This window comes from Trachypithecus francoisi, unplaced genomic scaffold (genome assembly GCF_009764315.1).
Source record: "Trachypithecus francoisi isolate TF-2019V2 unplaced genomic scaffold, Tfra_2.0 Lachesis_group17, whole genome shotgun sequence".
Taxonomy (NCBI): Eukaryota; Metazoa; Chordata; class Mammalia; order Primates; family Cercopithecidae; genus Trachypithecus; species Trachypithecus francoisi.
The window spans coordinates 19392103-19410783 of record NW_022681462.1 but is presented as its reverse complement, the minus strand read 5'-3'; the positions used below and the strand labels follow the sequence as shown (position 1 = coordinate 19410783).

Here is an 18681-nt window from a genome sequence, read left to right as displayed (position 1 = left end):
AAAAGACACAAATCATAGGCATTATTATTCTAATTGGAGTTTCTTTATTGTATCTTAACACATTATATTTATTTTCCATTCTATTTTTTCATCTTCTTATAGCTTTACCCTATGTCTATCTGATCCCAAGAAGTGAATGCAAATACAGTCATTCCTTGGTATAGGCAGAGGACTGGTTCATGATCCCTGAGTATACCAAATCCATGCACTCAAGTCTTGCAGACAGCCCTGCAGAACCTGCATATACTAGAAGTCAGCCCTCCACATATGTGGATTTTGCATCCCGTGAATACCATATTTTTGATCTGCATCTGGTTGAAAAATACCTGTGTATAACTGGACCCATTCAGTTCAAAATGTTGTTCAAGGATCTTTGATATTATTTCTTTGATATTATTCCTTTTGATTTACCCAAAACCTTTGGCTGAAATGAAAGTCTTTGCCAATTCATGTCTTGCTTTTGAACACATTTTTTCTTAATTCTATAATGTCCCTCAAGTATTATACAGGTATCTTAATGGACCCTTTACTGTTTTATAGGGATAGTGTGAAGATCAAGTGAAATAGAAAAATATAAATTCCTGTGACCAAATAAAACACTGCAAGTCATATATTTCAGAAGCAGTACTAGCTTGGAAGATCTGAAAGCCTGATTCTTTTAGCTAGTCTCCTGAGAAAGAGTTTCAGAGAGATCTTGCCCACATTTCTTCCATAGGCTGATGAGGTTGGGGGTGTGTCCATAAACCACGCTGTGCTTTGCCAGCTGACGTAGGCCAAGCAGTCACCACATGAAATCCACACAGCCTTCAGCAAGGCATTTTTGGCTGTTGTTTAATGCACATTTGACCCATACGAAATGCTGCTTCCAGCAAACCAGGGACTCTACCCTCTGTTTTCTCTTCGGGACAGGAAACTAGCAGTAGTGACGTTAAGTTACACAAAAATTAGATTCCAAGTAGATTTGGAGGATGACTAATCTCAACAAGCATAGCAAACCACAATGAGTCTGGAAGACTTGGCATTCTGATAGTGTTTATAAATCCCTGACCCCTCTGCCCCCCGTCAACTTCCCAGAAGCTGTGAGCATTAGCACACAAAGCACCTGCAAGTGATGTGTGAACCTGGTCTCTTGGCCAAACTCTTATGCATGGGGCATGTAAGCCAGCATGAAGCTGCACTAGGAAGCCTCGGGTTGTAGGAGGATGTGAAGAACAGGTGAGAGGGGTGTTTAGCTCCCCATTGCGGAACAAAAAAAATCTCTGCATAAAGGATGGCATCATCTAAAGACTGAGCAAGATGAGGAGTCTTGAGATGGCTAGAGACACTTCCTCAGAGCTTCTTAAAATCCTTGGCCAGTATTGAAGGCAAGTCACACAAGGGTCTTGGATTTTATGATTCTCTGTTGAACAGAAGGGAGCAAGGTAAACTGGAAAGAATGTGGAGCCTGGGTCTGGTCTGGATTTTGTTTGCTATTCTTTTTTTTTTTTTTTTTTTTTTTTTTTTGAGACGGAGTCTCGCTCTGTCGCTCAAGCTGGAGTGCAGTGGCCGGATCTCAGCTCACTGCAAGCTCCGCCTCCCGGGTTCACGCCATTCTCCTGCCTCAGCCTCCCGAGTAGCTGGGACTACAGGCGCCCGCCACCTCGCCCGGCTAGTTTTTTGTACTTTTTAGTAGAGACGGGGTTTCACCGTGTTAGCCAGGATGGTCTCGATCTCCTGACCTTGTGATCCGCCCGCCTCGGCCTCCCAAAGTGCTGGGATTACAGGCTTGAGCCACCGCCCCCGGCCTGTTTGCTATTCTTGGGAAGGTGATGTGGCCTCAGTTTCTCCTTCTGTTAATAAAGGATCAGAAACTCCTGTTTTTTGAATGGGGTTTTTGTGCATCTCAAATGAAATGCATGCATATAGTAGATCAGGTTGAAGGAGAAACAGAATCTGAAAATTCCTACATGGTACAGAGTATTCTTTTTGTTACAGATGGGGAACAAAGCCATGGAAAAAAAAATAGGGACTAGCTCAAGTTTGCTGACTTCAGCCAGAAAATTTTACTCTATCTTGTTAGTCCTAAATTCATTTCTATAAGAATGTTAGAGAATAAAGTCTTCCTGCCCTCCCTGTACTGGCCCTTCTTCCTTTTCTTTTTCCAACATTTCCATATGTGAGGCTCCCAATAATCCCACATGTGTTCCCCATGGTGATTCTCTCATGTGGACCATCTCACTATTTAAAAAGTGTACAATTTCATAAACGGGGGTAAACTATCCTCTCCACTCTCTAGTATACCATCCTAACTGCGAATAAATGACATGAGTCTGTTATTGCTAGTTTTCATATGCAAGTAAAATGTGGCAAAACCTAAAATATTTTTTTTAAGCTGGGTCTACCTAGTTTAACTACTTCTTTGTGTCAACAACATTCTTTTATACTTGATTTAAATTTCCTTTTATTTTGTGGTACCATAAGCCCTCCCTTTCTACTCCGTGCCTGGGTAATTATGAATAATAAATATTTCAAGCTCTTACCTGTCTCACAGTGCACTTATATCTCTGAAACCTTAACCTAAAATAAGCCTAATTTAAATAAAGGAAAATATAGTCCCCCAAGAATATCATTTGCCAACATTTCGCTCCAAGTTAGCAGATGAAGTCAACAATCAAATGTGAGATTTATCTTAATGTAATTTCATCATTTATAAAATTTCACCAATATCAGGAAATTCTATCAAAAGTAACTGAAGATTAAACTAGCAGCAGGACCCATGTGCCCATATGTAAGATTAAAAATTTAGGGTAAAAGAAGGAGCTATTAGATTTAAGTGATCAACAGGTCAAGGCTGGCACCAGATCACAAATCTTAGGGATACTCAGGAAGTGATGGACTTTTTAACAACAGGGATAAGAAGTATCCTTACCTGTCTTCTGTCAGTTTCATTAAGGTTGTTCCTCGGGTGGAGAAGACAATAAAGGACATTCTCAACTGTGGGCTGGAAAGGAAAAGAAGCTCTATTAGGACAGACAATAAGACTGCATGCCACTCCCTTCAGGCTCCCTCCCTGTCCTTCCCTTTCTATCATGGCTGCCAGAGCTGAAGACCCATAACCCACAGGGGGCCTCCAAGGCCGGTGCTGCGGGTATTGATTAGCCAGCAGAGGACTTGAAGTGTGGGTCAAAGAGAAGACACACTGGGTCTTCCTGGAGGCTGCTTCTGACCTGATACCATTGCTCAGTGAGTGTGGATTATGAGTAAGAATGATAAACTTCATTGTTGCCCTGTGTTTTGAAGTGTGTCCCAACAAGGGGACAAATCTGTATGTTGTCTATAAAAGGGGATCCTGATAGACAAAATTTGATAATGTTTCCACAGTAGCCTGGTGTATTCTCTAATGATGAGTTGCAGCTTGATGCCATCAGTCATTAACATCATAAAACAAACTCCCTTTGATCTGAAAGTGGGATCACCATCAACTTTTAATTTCTCCTTTGCTTCTCAAGGAGATTATCCTATAAGGATAGAATGTGCTGACTGGTCATAAGAATATCTATTCCGTTTGATAGTTTTATTTCTCATTATTAATGAATAAATTGGCATGGTTTTTATATGGCAGTGCTCAGGAGCATTCTCAATGTAAGAGTCACACTCTGGAGACAGAAGCACTCTCACCTGAGGACGAACTTGTTTCTCAGTCTGCAAGATGGACCATCAGACTGCAGTGGATTCAGCAATGAAATGCCGTTCTGTGTGTCCAACTTGTTCTTCCGTGATAACATCTATCTATTTCTTCACAATGCAAAAACCTCCCACACCTGATCGGGCTCTGAACCTTATAGTTCCAGTTCCCCAAGTGTTTCTCAAACCTGCCTCACTTCCTGTATCTTAGCTTAGGATCCTGGCCTCAATCGTCTGACCACTACAATTTCCTAGCTGGTGTCTTGCCTAGGAAGGTTCTTTGCTGCAATTCACTCTTCACACTGCTCCCAGAATTATTTTCCTAAAACAAAAATTAGAACCTGTCACTTATCTGCTATAAAATTTCCGATAATTCCTACTGTCTCCCGGATAAAGTCTGCATTTATTACCATGTGCCTGATGTACCTTTGGAAGCCCTTGACATGGTGTTTAATATTTGACAGGCACTCAGGCAATACCTGGTGAATTGAATATTGGTCCCTAAAACAGACCTCAGTTTTCTGTCCATGACCCCGTGCTGCCTGTGACTACTTCCCCAGCACTGGGGCAGCAGGCCACCATGTCCTAAATGATAACAACAACAATCACAAGGATTATAATAACGTAATAGTGGCCAACCTTACTGAGTTCTTACCAAGTGTGAGATAATAGCAATTTGCACGTATGATCTCATTATACTTGAACAATTTTATGAGATTGGTACTAATCCTGATAGTTCGTATCAAACAATCGTTCCTATTTTCCACAAAAGGAAATTGAGGCCCTGAAAGATGAAACAATTTCCTCAAGGTTACACAGTGGGAGAGTGGCATACCTGGGGCTTGAAGTGAAGTGTTTTAATTCTAGAGCTTGGGCTCCTAAGTGCCACATTATATACTGCTTCCCTTCTATCAGGTTCAGCTCTGGACATAATAAATTTGAAATGTGGAAAATAAAGGTCTCCAAGAGGCAAATGGCATATAAGTCTAGACTAGAGGCATAATTTGGAAGGTCCCCAGCGTACTGATGTGGGCAAAGTTGTTCAGAGAGAGTATCAGCAGTGAGGAGGGAAGTGAGCCAAATACAAAACCAACACCAGTGTGGGAAGGTCTGGCTGAGGCCAGTGAGATGGAAGCAGAACCAGAGCTAGTGTTTCAAGGAAGGATAAGTCTGGATCCAATGAAACCCCTGCATCCAGTGGACTAAGGGCTGCAAAGTGCTCCTGGATTTTTTCTCTGGGTCATCCCTTGGTGAGACCTTGGCGAGCAAGCAGGTGAAGAGTGGGGAGGAGGGCCAGATAGCAGTGGGTTAAGGAATGAATGAGAAGTAAGGATATGGAGACGGCCAGTCTTTAAAGAAAAGTGAGTGAGAGACTAGTAGAGAAATAGGGTCCCATCTATAGGAAGACAAGATCAAGAGATTCAATGTCATTGCTTTTTTTGGGACAAGGGGCAGGAGAGATTAGTTTATGTTTGTAGACTGTGGGGAAGGAGCCAGAGGAAAGGTAGAGAAAAATACAAGACAGAAACAAAGACCTGGAGTAGACAATGGGATAAAATCAGACAAAAATTGAGAGGTTGGCCTTACACGGGAGGGATACTTGGATCTCAGAGACTGGATATATATATCTTTTAGGAGTAGATTGGAACTTGAACTCATGTCCACTACTCTCTGGATTCCTGGTGAAGCAGGAGGTGAGGTTCTTTGCTGACAGTGATGGGTGTGAGGTGTAGGCTGAAGGCTTGAGGAAAACAGCAAAGCATAAGAATCATTATTAGAAAAATGACAGAGAGTCAGAATAAAGATAAATAAAAGGACTCAAAATGTCAAAACCCCCACTGAGATTAGAAATGATGTACTTGTACTGGCATCAGCCACTGTTATTGAATGAATTTCCCCCTGCAGTCCCAACTGCCTTAGACTTTTTATTAAAATGAATAAATAAATGAAAATTGCCCATTCATTCACTTATTTAAAAATACTGACTGAGCATGTACTATGTGTCTGGCACTGTTACGGGCACTCGGGCTGTGACTGTGAACAGACTATAGCCCAGCCTCTGCCTCGTGGAGTCTGGGTGATGGTAAGATCTTGGCTCCACATTTTGAGGGGCTCCATGGCCAAGTAGGGTTAGCAGAGACAACCAGAGAAGGGTGCCTTGTCTGGATTAAGCTATGTCAACCTTCCTGGTCCTCAGTTTCTTCATCTAGAAACCAAGGGAATTGGATTAAGGGTTCTCTTAATCCCCTTCCTTGCCACTGCCCACAATTTTCTAAGATTCTAAGATAGTGAAGAGTCTGGGATTGCTAAGGGAACTGAGAAAGATGTGTGCCCACTCTAAACCAGGTGCTGGACTAGTGGGCTCGCACATGTTTTCTCTTATAAGCCTCTTATATAAACTAGGATTCAGCCAAGGCTGGTGAATTGTTATGGTTGCACAATGGAACTTAGATTCAAACTCACATCTGCCTGACTTCAAAGCCTATTCCACTAGACTCCTCCACTTCAGAGGGAACAGAAGCCCAGAAGAGCAAATTAGAGACAGAGCAGATACTGTGAAGGGTGTGGAGGCTGACTTGCTTTATATCACTCCAAAGGACCAATGGCTGCGAGTGAAGAAAGGACATCTTGGCTTAATGACAAAAAGACTTATGAAAACTGGAATTGTCCAACTTGGACTTTTGCCTCAAAAGGCAGTGAGTTTTCACCAGAGCTATTCAAGTAGAGAGTTACACAACGCCTCCTAGGATAGGCTGGAAAGTCTCATTCCTTTTAATTCCTAGTTTCTATGATCCTTTCAAACATTTTCTAACACCACCCATGTATTTGTTTCTCTCCTTTTCCTGTACTTTTTCTCCCTTCTGTCCTCTCAGCATCTGTTTTTTCCCAATCATCTGGGTTTAGATGCTTCCTGCTGTAGCTTCCAATTGTTGGTATAACAGACAAGCCACCTCCTAATCATTTCCCTCCAATTAGGCAGGTAGGTAAGTGTTGAGGTCAGTAACCGAATTTGAGGGGAACATGCGTGTCACCACCCAGGGCTTACAGCATAACCTGTATTCTGAGACAAAGAACCTTACTCAAAGAAGAACTTTATGGTCACGCCTATCAACTGGAAGACTCTATGGAGGCCATCAGCATGAAGTGGAGCTGTGTTAGAATTTATGATGATCAGACCAGTTTTACCAAAGACTTTGACAACTTGCTTCAAGCACTCTATGAAAGCTGTTACTGTTGTGTTATCCCTTGGAGGCTGCACACAGCAGGGTGAAGTGACCTCACTTCCCTACTACTAAGTCCAAGTCTCCCATGATATTTGCAGTGACTTTGTTCAAAACTGCATTGCCTTGCCTGGGAAAGTGATGTTGAAAATGCTCAGAGGATTCTACCTGACAGTACACACAGCTAGAGTGACCAATTATCACATTTTGCTCAGGACTAAGGAGGGTTCCCCTTAGGATGTGAGACTTTCAGTGCTAAAACTGGGAAAGTTCTGGGCAAACTGGGATGAATTGTTCATCCTACACACTGTACACCCTACACGTGAGTCCAGCTAAAATGTGCCAATTGCTGCTGCATGATGCAGTGTGCAAGAAAAATGTTAAAGGTAATAAGAATAGGCTATTCAACAGAGAAGGGAGAATGCTAAATATTTTTGGTCTCATAACCAGATCTGGCTCCTCCCAAAAACATAAAGCCAAATGTTACTCTAAAACGTGGCAAAGATGAAAACAAAGTAAACAGTCTCTGGTCCAAGATCTGAGAGCCCACCTTAGTCAAAAAACATCCCCGAAGTATTCAGTAATTAATAGAATAGCAAACATGGACTGAGTAGTTCTCATGACAGAGAACAACAAGTGAAGAAAATGCATAGTGTTTCTCACCTGATGAATTTATGAGCCAACTGTTCCACAAAGTAATAGATTTCATTCCAGTGGTGCAGCACACTTCCTGATCTAGGAAAACAAAAGCAGGTGTTGCGTGACTCAGGTGTTTATTTGTCTTTACCTTGTATTATTTATCTTCACATTCTGTTATTTTACATTTGACCTCCCCAATAACTGGACTCGTTACTTGAAACTTCTGTAACTTTGGAAATTATTTGAAAGGCTGTTAGGGTTCTTTAAAATGTTGTAAAAGAACTCCCCTCACTCTACCTCGCACTGTCCCACTCCAAATTCACACACTCAAACCCTGAAAAACAACAACAGCAACAATAAACACTGGGCCCAAAGAGATTTACAAGTGAGTTTCGCATCTTCGAGAAACAGCTATTTTTGTGCTATTAAATTATTTCTCTGATTAGTGAAGAAAAACTATTCTAATCCATTTAAATGAAATTAGCACACACGATAAACACATCCCTTCCCCAAAGGGTCCAACTTCATTTGTAAATATAGATGCAAAATCTCCAAATCATATTAATGAAATCAATCTAGCTGGAATCCAAAAGAATAATAATTAATTAGTGAAGCTTATTTCAGGAAGGTAGTGATAGTTGAACATTTAAGGAAATTTAATTTAGTCATACTAATAAACAAAAGAAGAATGACACAGCTTTTTGTTATACAGAAAAGGAATCCTCTTAGTGACAAAAGAGGGAAATTTCCCTAGGACATGTGGAATCACAGGATTTTAGATTTGGAAAGGGGCTTCTTTATTTCCCAAGTTTGACTTCTGTTTCACTGGTACCATTTTCTACTGCTTCAATCAGCTTATATTTTCCATAGTGCTCATATTCAGTTTGCTGCAGTGGCTCTAATTAGTTTTTTTTTATTTGAACCCACTCTTTTTAGTAGCTGTGATGCCTCCTCCCTTTCACTTAAGGATCAGTTTCAGGCGAGCTCTACATTTCTGCTTGACTGTTGAGGTTAGAGTTTGCTCTTTCTACTCTGACATTTTGTACTGCATTTTCCACTGATTTCTGATTATTTTTATTTGCTATGCACTCATTTACAATTTTAACACCCAGAAAGCTATTTGTTGCTGTTTTTCCTTTGTTTCAAACTATTTTATAGAGATTTAAGAGAACGTTTTGCCTTCCTTTTTATGGAATGATATTCACAAGAATTCTCATTCTGATTGGGTATATTCCATTTCCAGGAGGACAATTTATTTTTCTTTGTCCCATATCCAGAAATGATACATCTGTCTGACCTGAATAAAAGTGGTACCATATGTTCTGGCCATACCATTAGATACTCTGTGTCATAAGGATGCCTCACTTTCCTCAAATTAATCCAGAACTTCAATTCTAGAGAATGTACATAGGCACCTTTTACAGTGATAGTCGTTGTTCCACAGTTAGAGAAAAAAATTATAAATCCACCAGCACACAATTTCTATGAATATATTCAAACACACAGTCTTATTTCTTTAAAAAATGTGAAAATAAGTTAACATTTGCTCATTTTATGTGGGGAACTCATGGGTGTTCATTATATTATCCTTTGTTCTTTTTTGAAGAACACAGATTGTTCTAGAATCTTATAATGGGTACCATAAAAAGGGTCAAAAGCAATGATTCAATCCTGGATTCTTCTCCTCACACAAGAGATATTCATTAGAATTATGTTTTTGTGTGCTCATCTTGAACCCCACTTTGGCTAATTTGAGATGATATTTGGCATAACCAGAGGCAGGAAGATTATACTGGGGATTTGATATTTCTTATTAACTATTAAAAATAACATCACACAGCACTATTCTAGCTGCCTAAGGTGCAGAGATGGCTAAGAAATGGTGCTTTCCCCTCAAGAACTCAGAGTTGAGTGAGGAAGACAGAAGAATTAACATGTAACCTGTCATGAAAAGTACTGCAGCTGAGGACTGTGCATTTGGAAAAAAGAAAAGGGAATGGCTCTCTGTGCCAGTGCAGGCTGTGAAGGGGGGTGGTTTTTAATCCCATTCTTCAAGGACAATTAGAAACTTGTAAGGAAGACAGGGGGAGCAAGATCATCCTTGGTGTAAAACTCAGAAGTTGGGGAAGAGCAAGTGGTTTCATGGTGCAGCACCATGCAGCCTGCAGAGGGGAGGTGAGGAGCTGGGGGGATGGGGAGGGGATCTGGAAGGAGTGCGCCAGGGTCCCCTCCTGTCAAAAGCACCCCTTTGTCTGTTCTGCTCACTCAGCCTTTGTACATACTCCACCTGCTTGGGATACTCATTGTCCACAGTGGCAAGCAACTCTTCATTCAAGACTCAGGTCAGTGGGCGCGGTGACTCACACCTGGAATCCCAGCACTTTGGGAGGCCGAGGCAGGCAGATCACGAGGTCAGGAGTTCAAGATCAGCCTGGCCAACATGGCAAAACCCCGTCTCTACTAAAAATACAAAAATTAGCCAGGCGTAGTGGCACATGCCTGTAATCCCAGCTACTTGGGAGGCTGAGGCAGGAGAATCGCTTGAACCTGGGAAGCTGAGGTTGCAGTGAGCTGAGATTGCACCATTGCACTCCAGCCTGGGCAACAAGAGAGAAACTCCATCTCAAAATACAAAAAAACAAACAAACTCAGGTTGGTCTCTCCCTGTTGCTTTTAACCAACACAGACACGACTCACTACCCCTGCCTTATGCTCTCAGGGCCACCGTGTCCACCTCTCTGTCAGCATCCCCTGATACTGGGTGGCAATCGGCCTTAAAGAAATTTCCCTCCTGAGCATTACCTGTTTATTGAATGAAAGAAAGAAGAGCACGAAGAGGAAAAGCCTCTATTGCTCACGGAAGCTTCCTGATCTTTTGCCAACTGATCCTCACCTATTCTGCCTCGGCTTGGATAAACAGCCTGGGTTTGGGACTCAGATGGCTCTCACCAATTCCCGTGACTTATGTGAACTAAGAAGCCTTCCCAGATGGGTCACTGATTCTAGGGCATAGCTCCTTGGTGACTGGGCCCACGTGATCATCAGTAGATCTCCGAGCTGAATGGCAGCTGGAGTCTCCCATGAGCTCACCAGAACTGCACATCCTAGCCCTGGGCTTAAAGCTTTAGAAATCTTCTTTCATAAAGACCTGGCCATCCTCCTGGACAGGGTTCACTTTTATACTTCAAGTTACACAGACTGGTCTAGGGTGCCATCCTTCAGCCATGGGGTGGATGCTCTGGCCCTGGGGGTCCTGGGTGGTGATCTGGCAGAGATGGCCCAATGCTGTCCAGGTGCCTCCGAAGATATGCCACATGACTGGCTATAAGCCATTGGCCAATCCAGAATTCTACAACCCCTTTCCACTAGAATCAAGAGATTTCCTTGAAGACTGGCCATTAGTGGCCACTTCTGAAATGCAATGCTGTGTTTTAGTCCATACAACCAGGAAAATTAATCTTTGAAATTCTGGTTACTGAGGGGGTAGGGTGAGATATCTAATGATTAGAGAGAATCTCCAAACCTCCTTTATCCCATGTCCAATTTCCTCATCGGTAGAGAATTTCTGCCGGGAGGAATTTATACTGGGAAGATGGTTAATGGGTACAAAAAAAAAAAAATAGAAAGAACGAATAAGACCTAGTATTTGATAGCACAAGAGGGTTGACTATAGTCAATAATAATAAGTAATAATTTAATTGTACATTTAAGCATAACTTAAAAAGTATAATTGGATTGTTTGTTACACAGAGGATAAATGCTTGAGGGGATGGATACCCAATTTTACATGATGTGCTTATTTCACACTGCATGCCTGTATCAAAACAGGCATACATACACATGCATGTATCAAAGCACCTCATGTACCCTATAAATATATACATCCACTTTGTACCCACAGAAATAAAAAAATAAAATCAGGAAATTATACTGGGAGGAGAAGCAATGTGTTGGTGACATAGGAACTTGAACTAGAATTGGGAAACTATTATGGACTCACTGTTTAAGAAGCAAGAGTTTGAAGTAAATCCTTTTTGAGTTACTATTTCCTTATTCTCAAGGAGTGGCCCTATTTCACAGCCACAAATTAATTTGCATTCCTTTACTTATTAAAGAGGGTCACCCAATGATAATTCATACTTTCAGCTTTCTTAAAACATGTCATTTTCACTATACTTCTATCTGACTGATGTAAAGTTTATACGGTTTTGATGTTCACCTGATTTGTTGATGCCAGATATAGGGAAAGATCCAAAATATATCCTTGGGTGTTGAGAAAAGTCTACATCCATAAAAAACTCTTGCTAATGGGCAAAAGCTGAATTTTCTGAAGAAGAAAATAAAATGAGAGCTTTAAGACAAAACTGGAGGCAAGGAAGCATTGACAGGCTTGCTCTTCTGCTAACAGCTGCCCTGTCGCTGCTGGAGTTTGCCACTTCATATATATACGTGATCATTCTTTACACAATTATGTAAGCCTTGACCAAAACATACACTCTTTGAGCCACAGTGGAGCTGTACATAATTTGCCTCCTCAAATATCAAAGGTAAAAACACAACCTTCTAAGATTCTAGGAACCAAACTGGGTTTGTCTTCTCTGGGTTACCCTGGGATTCCGAGGGGCCTCAGCTACTAACAGAAAAAGGAAGTAAAGGGTTATCTCGATCTGCACCTCGGACTCCTTCTACTCTTTATTTCTGAAACGTCTTAACCCACACATGCAGGCATTGTCCTATCCCACGATCAAACCACCTCTTGGAAAAAGAAAGAGGCCTATGTCCGCTGCTTGTAGTTTCAGCATGGCAGCGAGCTTGTTGGGGGGTACTGCTTATATTTCTTTAACCCAAATCCCCAGTGGCAGGAGGTTTACCTGTCTGGTACTACAGTCCTCTCCCCTGCTTCACCACCACCCACCGATCCCAGCTGACTTCCTATCCATGGCCACTGGGACCTCAACCAGACCCCTACTCCGCCCCCCGCCGCCTTCTCCCATAGGGATGAATTTGCTGGGTCTATGACTCAGTTTAGACTTTCTGTTGAAACACGTATGTCTCACCTGCACTTGGCCTTGTAACTGATCTTCTGGTGTGGAAACTGCCCTAGTGGCTACTGCCAGAATAATTGACTCAGGGTAGTTCAGACCCTGGGCTTCCTCTCAATCCTGAAGACCTAAGTGGACTCCCGGTCACAACCAGGTGTTGGCTGGGGGAAATGGCAGAAAGTGGATCCAATTCCAGTTTCTTTCCACCCCACAATGTGTAGAACATGCCATTTATCATGTTAGTCTCTTTATGAGTCAATGATCTTAAACTCTGGCTATGGCATCCTGATACCATTTTCAGATAGTATGGCCCACCCAGCCATTATCACCAAAGTTGCAGTTGGAAATTAAAACCTTCTAAGCCCAAATATAAATAGTACTAGAAAATGTTCCACTGGACTCTGTTGTAGATTTTTTTTTTCCAGAATTGTCTTTAACACGTAACTGCTGGGCAAACTATAGTCACAGAGAGCTGCAGTGCCACGTGCTAGAAATCAGAGGATATAGAAAGTCCCTAATTTTGACTCCATTAAATCCTAACTCAAATGCAGTTCTAGCCCTTGAAGGCTATCATAGGTCAGCTTGGTCTCAGGATGACACAGAGGCTCCAGGCCCCTTCCTGGGATTTTGTGTCTCTGTTTCACTGCACAAATCTCAGCAGAATTTGGAATTCAAGTAGCCTCCCAGGAATTCTGCTTGAAGACAGTCTTACAGAGTTCTGTGCTTGAAGATTCTTTCAATACACTTGGGTCCACTCAAAACCAGAGTCAATGCCCTCCCACACTATCATCTGACTTGGCCTTGGAGAAGGGCTCGCCAGACCATGGGGAGGGAAAGCCACCAGTCTTCACTACTAGTCCCAGAAGGTTGCTGCTGAAAGCAGTTCCAGAGTGTCTTACTTATTTTTGTTTTTCTATGCTCTCTCTTGTGTTTGGAACATGATAAGAAGTCAAGAAATTTTTGTGACATTACACTCACTGTGTGTTCCCAGTGCAGGATTCTGCATGGAACCTGACACTGCCCTCAGATTATTGTTCAATTGCTTCCAAGGGCCTAATATGCAAAGAGTAGAAGCAAAATAAGAACTCCAAATCTCATTCTAACTTGTTTTCTGAAGTGCATTCTTTTCTGTTTATGTGAGTTTCCAAACCTCCCTGTGGTTAAGCTCCTTAGAAAACACAGGCTCTTTCCATTAGCCACACATACAACCAGTCAGAAAGAATCGAGTTGGCCAAATTGAGTTTAAATTACCTTCCCTTCTTTTGAACACAGATTAGAATAGAATAAAAGGGAAAAAGAAAGTTTGCAGTTGGAACCATCACCAAGGAGTCTTCTAATCCTGGAAGAGCAGAGCAGCTCTAAGGATGGAAATTACAAAACTGCCAATTTCTACTTGTCCTTAGCCCCACCCAGTTGAAGTCACCGATGTCCTCAGTGACCCACTTGGGTCCCCTGCCAATCCTGGAAGGATACAGATATGTTCGGCAGCTTCAGGCACATGTAAGTGGGACTCACACTTAGTTCTGCTCTCAAAGACCCTGCGTTCATTTGCTGTTGTGCTCCCTCCCCAGCTTCTTCCAAGGAAAAGAGTGCACTTCAGAAAACAAGTCAGAATGAGATTTGGAGTTCTTATTTTGCTTCTACGCTTTGCATATTAGACCCTTGGAAGTGACTGAACAATAATCTGAGGTCAATGCCTTCCTCTTCTTCCTCCTAGCCTTGCCCTCTCCTCTGACAGCCTAGAGTCTTAAACTCGGCCCAGGCCTTCAGGCTTTGTCCTCCTATGACTGTTTCGAGTCACAGCCATGCCTCCCTCTTGCTCAAAAAGCTTGACCTTGACCTTGCCTCCACTCCAACTTCATTAGACACTGATACCCAAACCTAGTCACTGAACACTGTACTTTGAGTTGGGGACACCCACCCTGCTCCTGTCTGTGTCGCAGGGACCCTAGCACAGGGTGCCCAGCGCCACTCGACTGACTTGTGATAGAATGTCCCATTAGTATATCTAACTGATGCCTATGGACAGAATGGAACTTGTTAGTCATTTGGGAAAGCAATTTCATGGGACATTGCCAACATTAAAAAAATAGAATAGAATAAAATATAAATACCAGAATATACTGCATATAGTAACAAAAAGAATGTAATGTGTAACTTTTGTTCAATTACACATAAGTATTGTATATGTACTGTGTCAAGATGTAAAATGTATTTTTCTTGTGGATCATGATCAAAAAGGTATTACAGCAAAATATGTACTCCTTTCAACTCCACTCTGCCTTTTTCAACAGGCACATGCACACACACACACAACACATGCACACCAGGAGAACCCTAAAAACATTTTCTAATATCAACTGTTGGTACTTTTGGTGCAGATTCAACACAAAAGCACTGTTGTTAAGAATACAGACAATGGGTTAGTAACCCAAAAGGTATTTCCCATAATTGAAATGCACAGCTGCGGCTCCGTTTCTCACACTCGCCAGATTCACAGAGATGAAGCCACAGTAGCCACTTTGCATCCCCCAGAAAGATCAAAGGGGGATGGTCCAACATCGTCGAGTGAGAGTGGCTGCAGATGATGTCACTTGGGAGGAAGTGACTCAGAATGAGGGCACCAAGGGAGAGGGTTTACAAATATTGTATCACAAAAGCAGCAGGTCCATTGTTGGAAATTTTGCAGGGGTGGGTAGCGAGGAGGGAAAGACAAACAAAAGGAAGAAAATAAAAATCACCCATTATCCCACAGCCCAGAGAGAGCCATTGCCTTCACTGCAGTGATTCTACTTTCAGGCTTCCCCAAGCATCTTCACTCTGTGTATTTACAGGTTATGGTCTCTGCTCTTTTCACTTAATGTCATTATGGTTATGAAAAAATTTTTATTTCATTCATTAATCCTTCCCAGCATCACTTGTAACATCTGCATTTTTTCCACTTTATAACTTGTATAATTATAACTTTATAATAGGTATAATTCCTTTTTGTACATTGAGTTGCTTCTATTTTTTCACATTACAAAATAATTCTTATGAATAATTTTTAACAATATCTTTACATACATAATGGGGGTAATATTTTGAATTTTTTACTGTGCTTTTCTCTTTAGCAACTGCACAGAAAGTGACCCAACACACCCTGGTCAGCTGGAGACATCCATCTGGCAGGAGCCACTGGAGCAGTGGGGGATTCTGTTTTTCCAGCAGTGGTGCAGAAAGGGGGAAAAAGTTAACATTTGAAATTCAAAATATGATTTTTGCGGCAAGACAACTGGTTTGGAAGCAAGACTTTGTCAAAGAGAGATTTTCTAAATTCCTTTAGCAGTTAAAGAAACAAACTTGAAGGATTAAGATCACAATATAAGGAGGACATAATTTCCTCTTGTGTCATTTGGTGAAGAAATCCATGCCTTAGGGTACGCAGTACAGCAGAGGGACAGAAAGCCCTTTGCTATCTGAGGATTACGAAAAGAAAAGAGAGAGGGAGGGACAGAAGCTAAGAATGAGGGGTTCATGTTTGGCTTTCCAGGAGCCAATTACCCTATAGACTGTCCTCACATCAAAGTAATTAGACTGTGCAGTGAGGGTAGGCAGAGGAAGGACAAACTGATTTCATTATTGTTTTAATTTGGATGTATTTAACTGTAAGCCATAATTTTTTCACATTTATGATTCATTTTTCTTTGTATCAATTAAGATAAGTTATATAACTTGCAGAACCTGGGGTAAAATGAAAATTGCAGTGTCTCTTGTTCAAAACTTATGAAATTCGCCGGGCGCGGTGGCTCAAGCCTGTAATCCCAGCACTTTGGGAGGCCGAGACGGGCGGATCACGAGGTCAGGAGATCGAGACCATCCTAGCTAACACAGCGAAACCCCGTCTCTACTAAAAAAAAAATACAAAAAACTAGCCGGGCGAGGTGGCAGGCGCCTATAGTCCCAGCTACTCGGGAGGCTGAGGCAGGAGAATGGCATAAACCCGGGAGGCGGAGCTTGCAGTGAGCTGAGATCCGGCCACTGCACTCCAGCCTGGGCGACAGAGCGAGACTCCACCTCAAAAAAAAAAATAAAAACAAAACTTATGAAATTCAAGATGGCAAGATGGCCCTTAAACCAAGGGCCGGCCCTTTGAAATGAGAGGCCCTGGGTGACTGACTGACCAGGTCCCATGCCTATGAAGCTGACCCTAGTCTCAATATTCTTGGCCCATTTTGTATTCAGTTGCAAATGTTTTCTTAGTCCAGGGGTGGGCAAGCTTTTTCTGTGAAGGGCCAGACAGTAAATATTTCAGGCTCTGGGGGGCCAGGTGGTCTCCGTGGCAACTACTCAACTCTGTTTTTTGTAGCACAAAAGCAGCTATTGACGGTACATGAACAAAGTGAATGTGGCTGAACTACAATAAAATTTTATTTACAAAAACAGGCTGCAGGCCATAGTTTGCCAACCTATGTCCCAGACAATCACTTTCTTTCAGACTTGTTTTTTTCTAAATTTCTATATTCACTGTCATGTCTTTCTCATGACAAGAGAATATACAAATCTGTATTTTTTTTCCTGATAGCTGAAGTTTTGGTGTACTTTGCAATTCATTTCCTGTTATTTATTGCTGATAATGCAGACTGGAAAAATTGTGCCTTGGGAGATATATGGAGGCATTCTTTGTGACCTAATAAATATTTCATGGGCATTTGAAAGGAAAGTTTATTCTCTGTAGGGTATAGGGTTCAAAATATATTTATTAAATCAACCTCATTAATTATGATTTATATCCCCTATATCCTTGAATGCTTAAATATTCAGAGATGTCTTTCAGATTCTGCTGAGATATGGTTTTCATCTTCAGCCGTCAAAAAAATTGGAGTTATCATAAACATTTCTCAAATATTGAAGCCCTGTTGCATTCCTAGGATAAATTGTACTTGGTCTTAGGATATTATTCTCTTACTATACTGTTAGTTTTTTTAAAAATTGTATTTAATTTAAAATTTAAAGTTTTTATTCAGAAGTTGGTGGGAAGTTTTGTGTATGAAGGTATTCTATTTGGTAGATACGAATGTTAGACATATGCTAGCTTCATAAAGTGAATTGAGAAACTTATTTTTTCCTGCTGTCTGTATGCGTTTAACACTAGTATTGAAATTTTCTGTTCCTTGAAGATGTGACAGAACTTTCTATGAAACCAACTGGTCCAAAATCTAAGGACTTTTTCACAGAAACAAATCCATCTCCTTCAAATACCCAGATTCTACCGGTGAGGGAAAGGCAACATTTGAAAGACTGAGCTTTTTACCTAAAGGGATTTTTAAAAATCACCACAATGGACTATTATCACAACTTGGGTTCAAAATTTATGGATTTCCCTCCCTCCTGCTACCCAGAAGGTGGAATTAGAAGGAAGAAAAGAGGAGTCTGGGAGCTAAGAATAAACTGCATCTTCTTGCATATGTAAATGTAATATGAGTGATTTTTGCTACCATGCATAAAAATTTTACATTTTTCATTTTCTCTGTTGACAATCCATTCTTTCAGTTTTATATTTTGCTACAAAGTCTCCCTGATAGCCTTATTATAACTTCTTAACTTTTCTAGAACCATTCCGTCTGTTTCTTTTATGCCATGTCTTTTTCTGAAACATTTTTTCATATATATTTTCCATTTTGATGTCAATATTTTCAGGTAACTTTTTCAGTAACTAAGTAATACAATTTTAAAATGTGTATCATTTTAAAGCCTGGCTAAGGAATTTTAAAATCACATTTCACTCAAGACCTTATAACTATTGAGCTTTTTTTGAACATTTAATGTTGTAGAGTAAAAAAACTAATGCGTCTCAATCTCACTTTCTTTTTTGTTGAGCCTATTTTTTTTTCTTTGTTGGAAGAATGTAGACTTTTCTATTCTTACATTTTAAGAAATTATCGAAGATTGTACGAATTGTAGACCATTTTAAAAAACTAATTAGGCTGAGTATTTTACCTAAATCTTCCAAATCTAAAGACTCCAATCTTTCTGCAGCTCAGGAAAATTATCTTCCTTTTATTATTTTTTTATTGTATCTCTTTCCCCAGAATTCTTATTTCGTGTGTGTGTATGTGTGTGTGTGTGTGTGTGTG

General features: G+C 41.0%; 1 protein-coding gene across 2 annotated transcripts in view; it reads right to left on the bottom strand.

The window, feature by feature from the left end:
* The window catches only part of ANTXR1 (ANTXR cell adhesion molecule 1), a 246617-nt gene that overhangs the window by 211460 nt on the left and 16476 nt on the right, over window positions 1-18681 (bottom strand). For both annotated transcript variants that reach the window (XM_033239294.1, XM_033239293.1), the window contains exons 2-3: window positions 7548-7619; window positions 2909-2980 (exon numbers count right to left, since the gene is read on the bottom strand). In XM_033239294.1, coding sequence (XP_033095185.1) covers window positions 2909-2980; window positions 7548-7619 — 144 coding nt within the window. The remainder of the gene's footprint in view (window positions 1-2908; window positions 2981-7547; window positions 7620-18681) is intronic.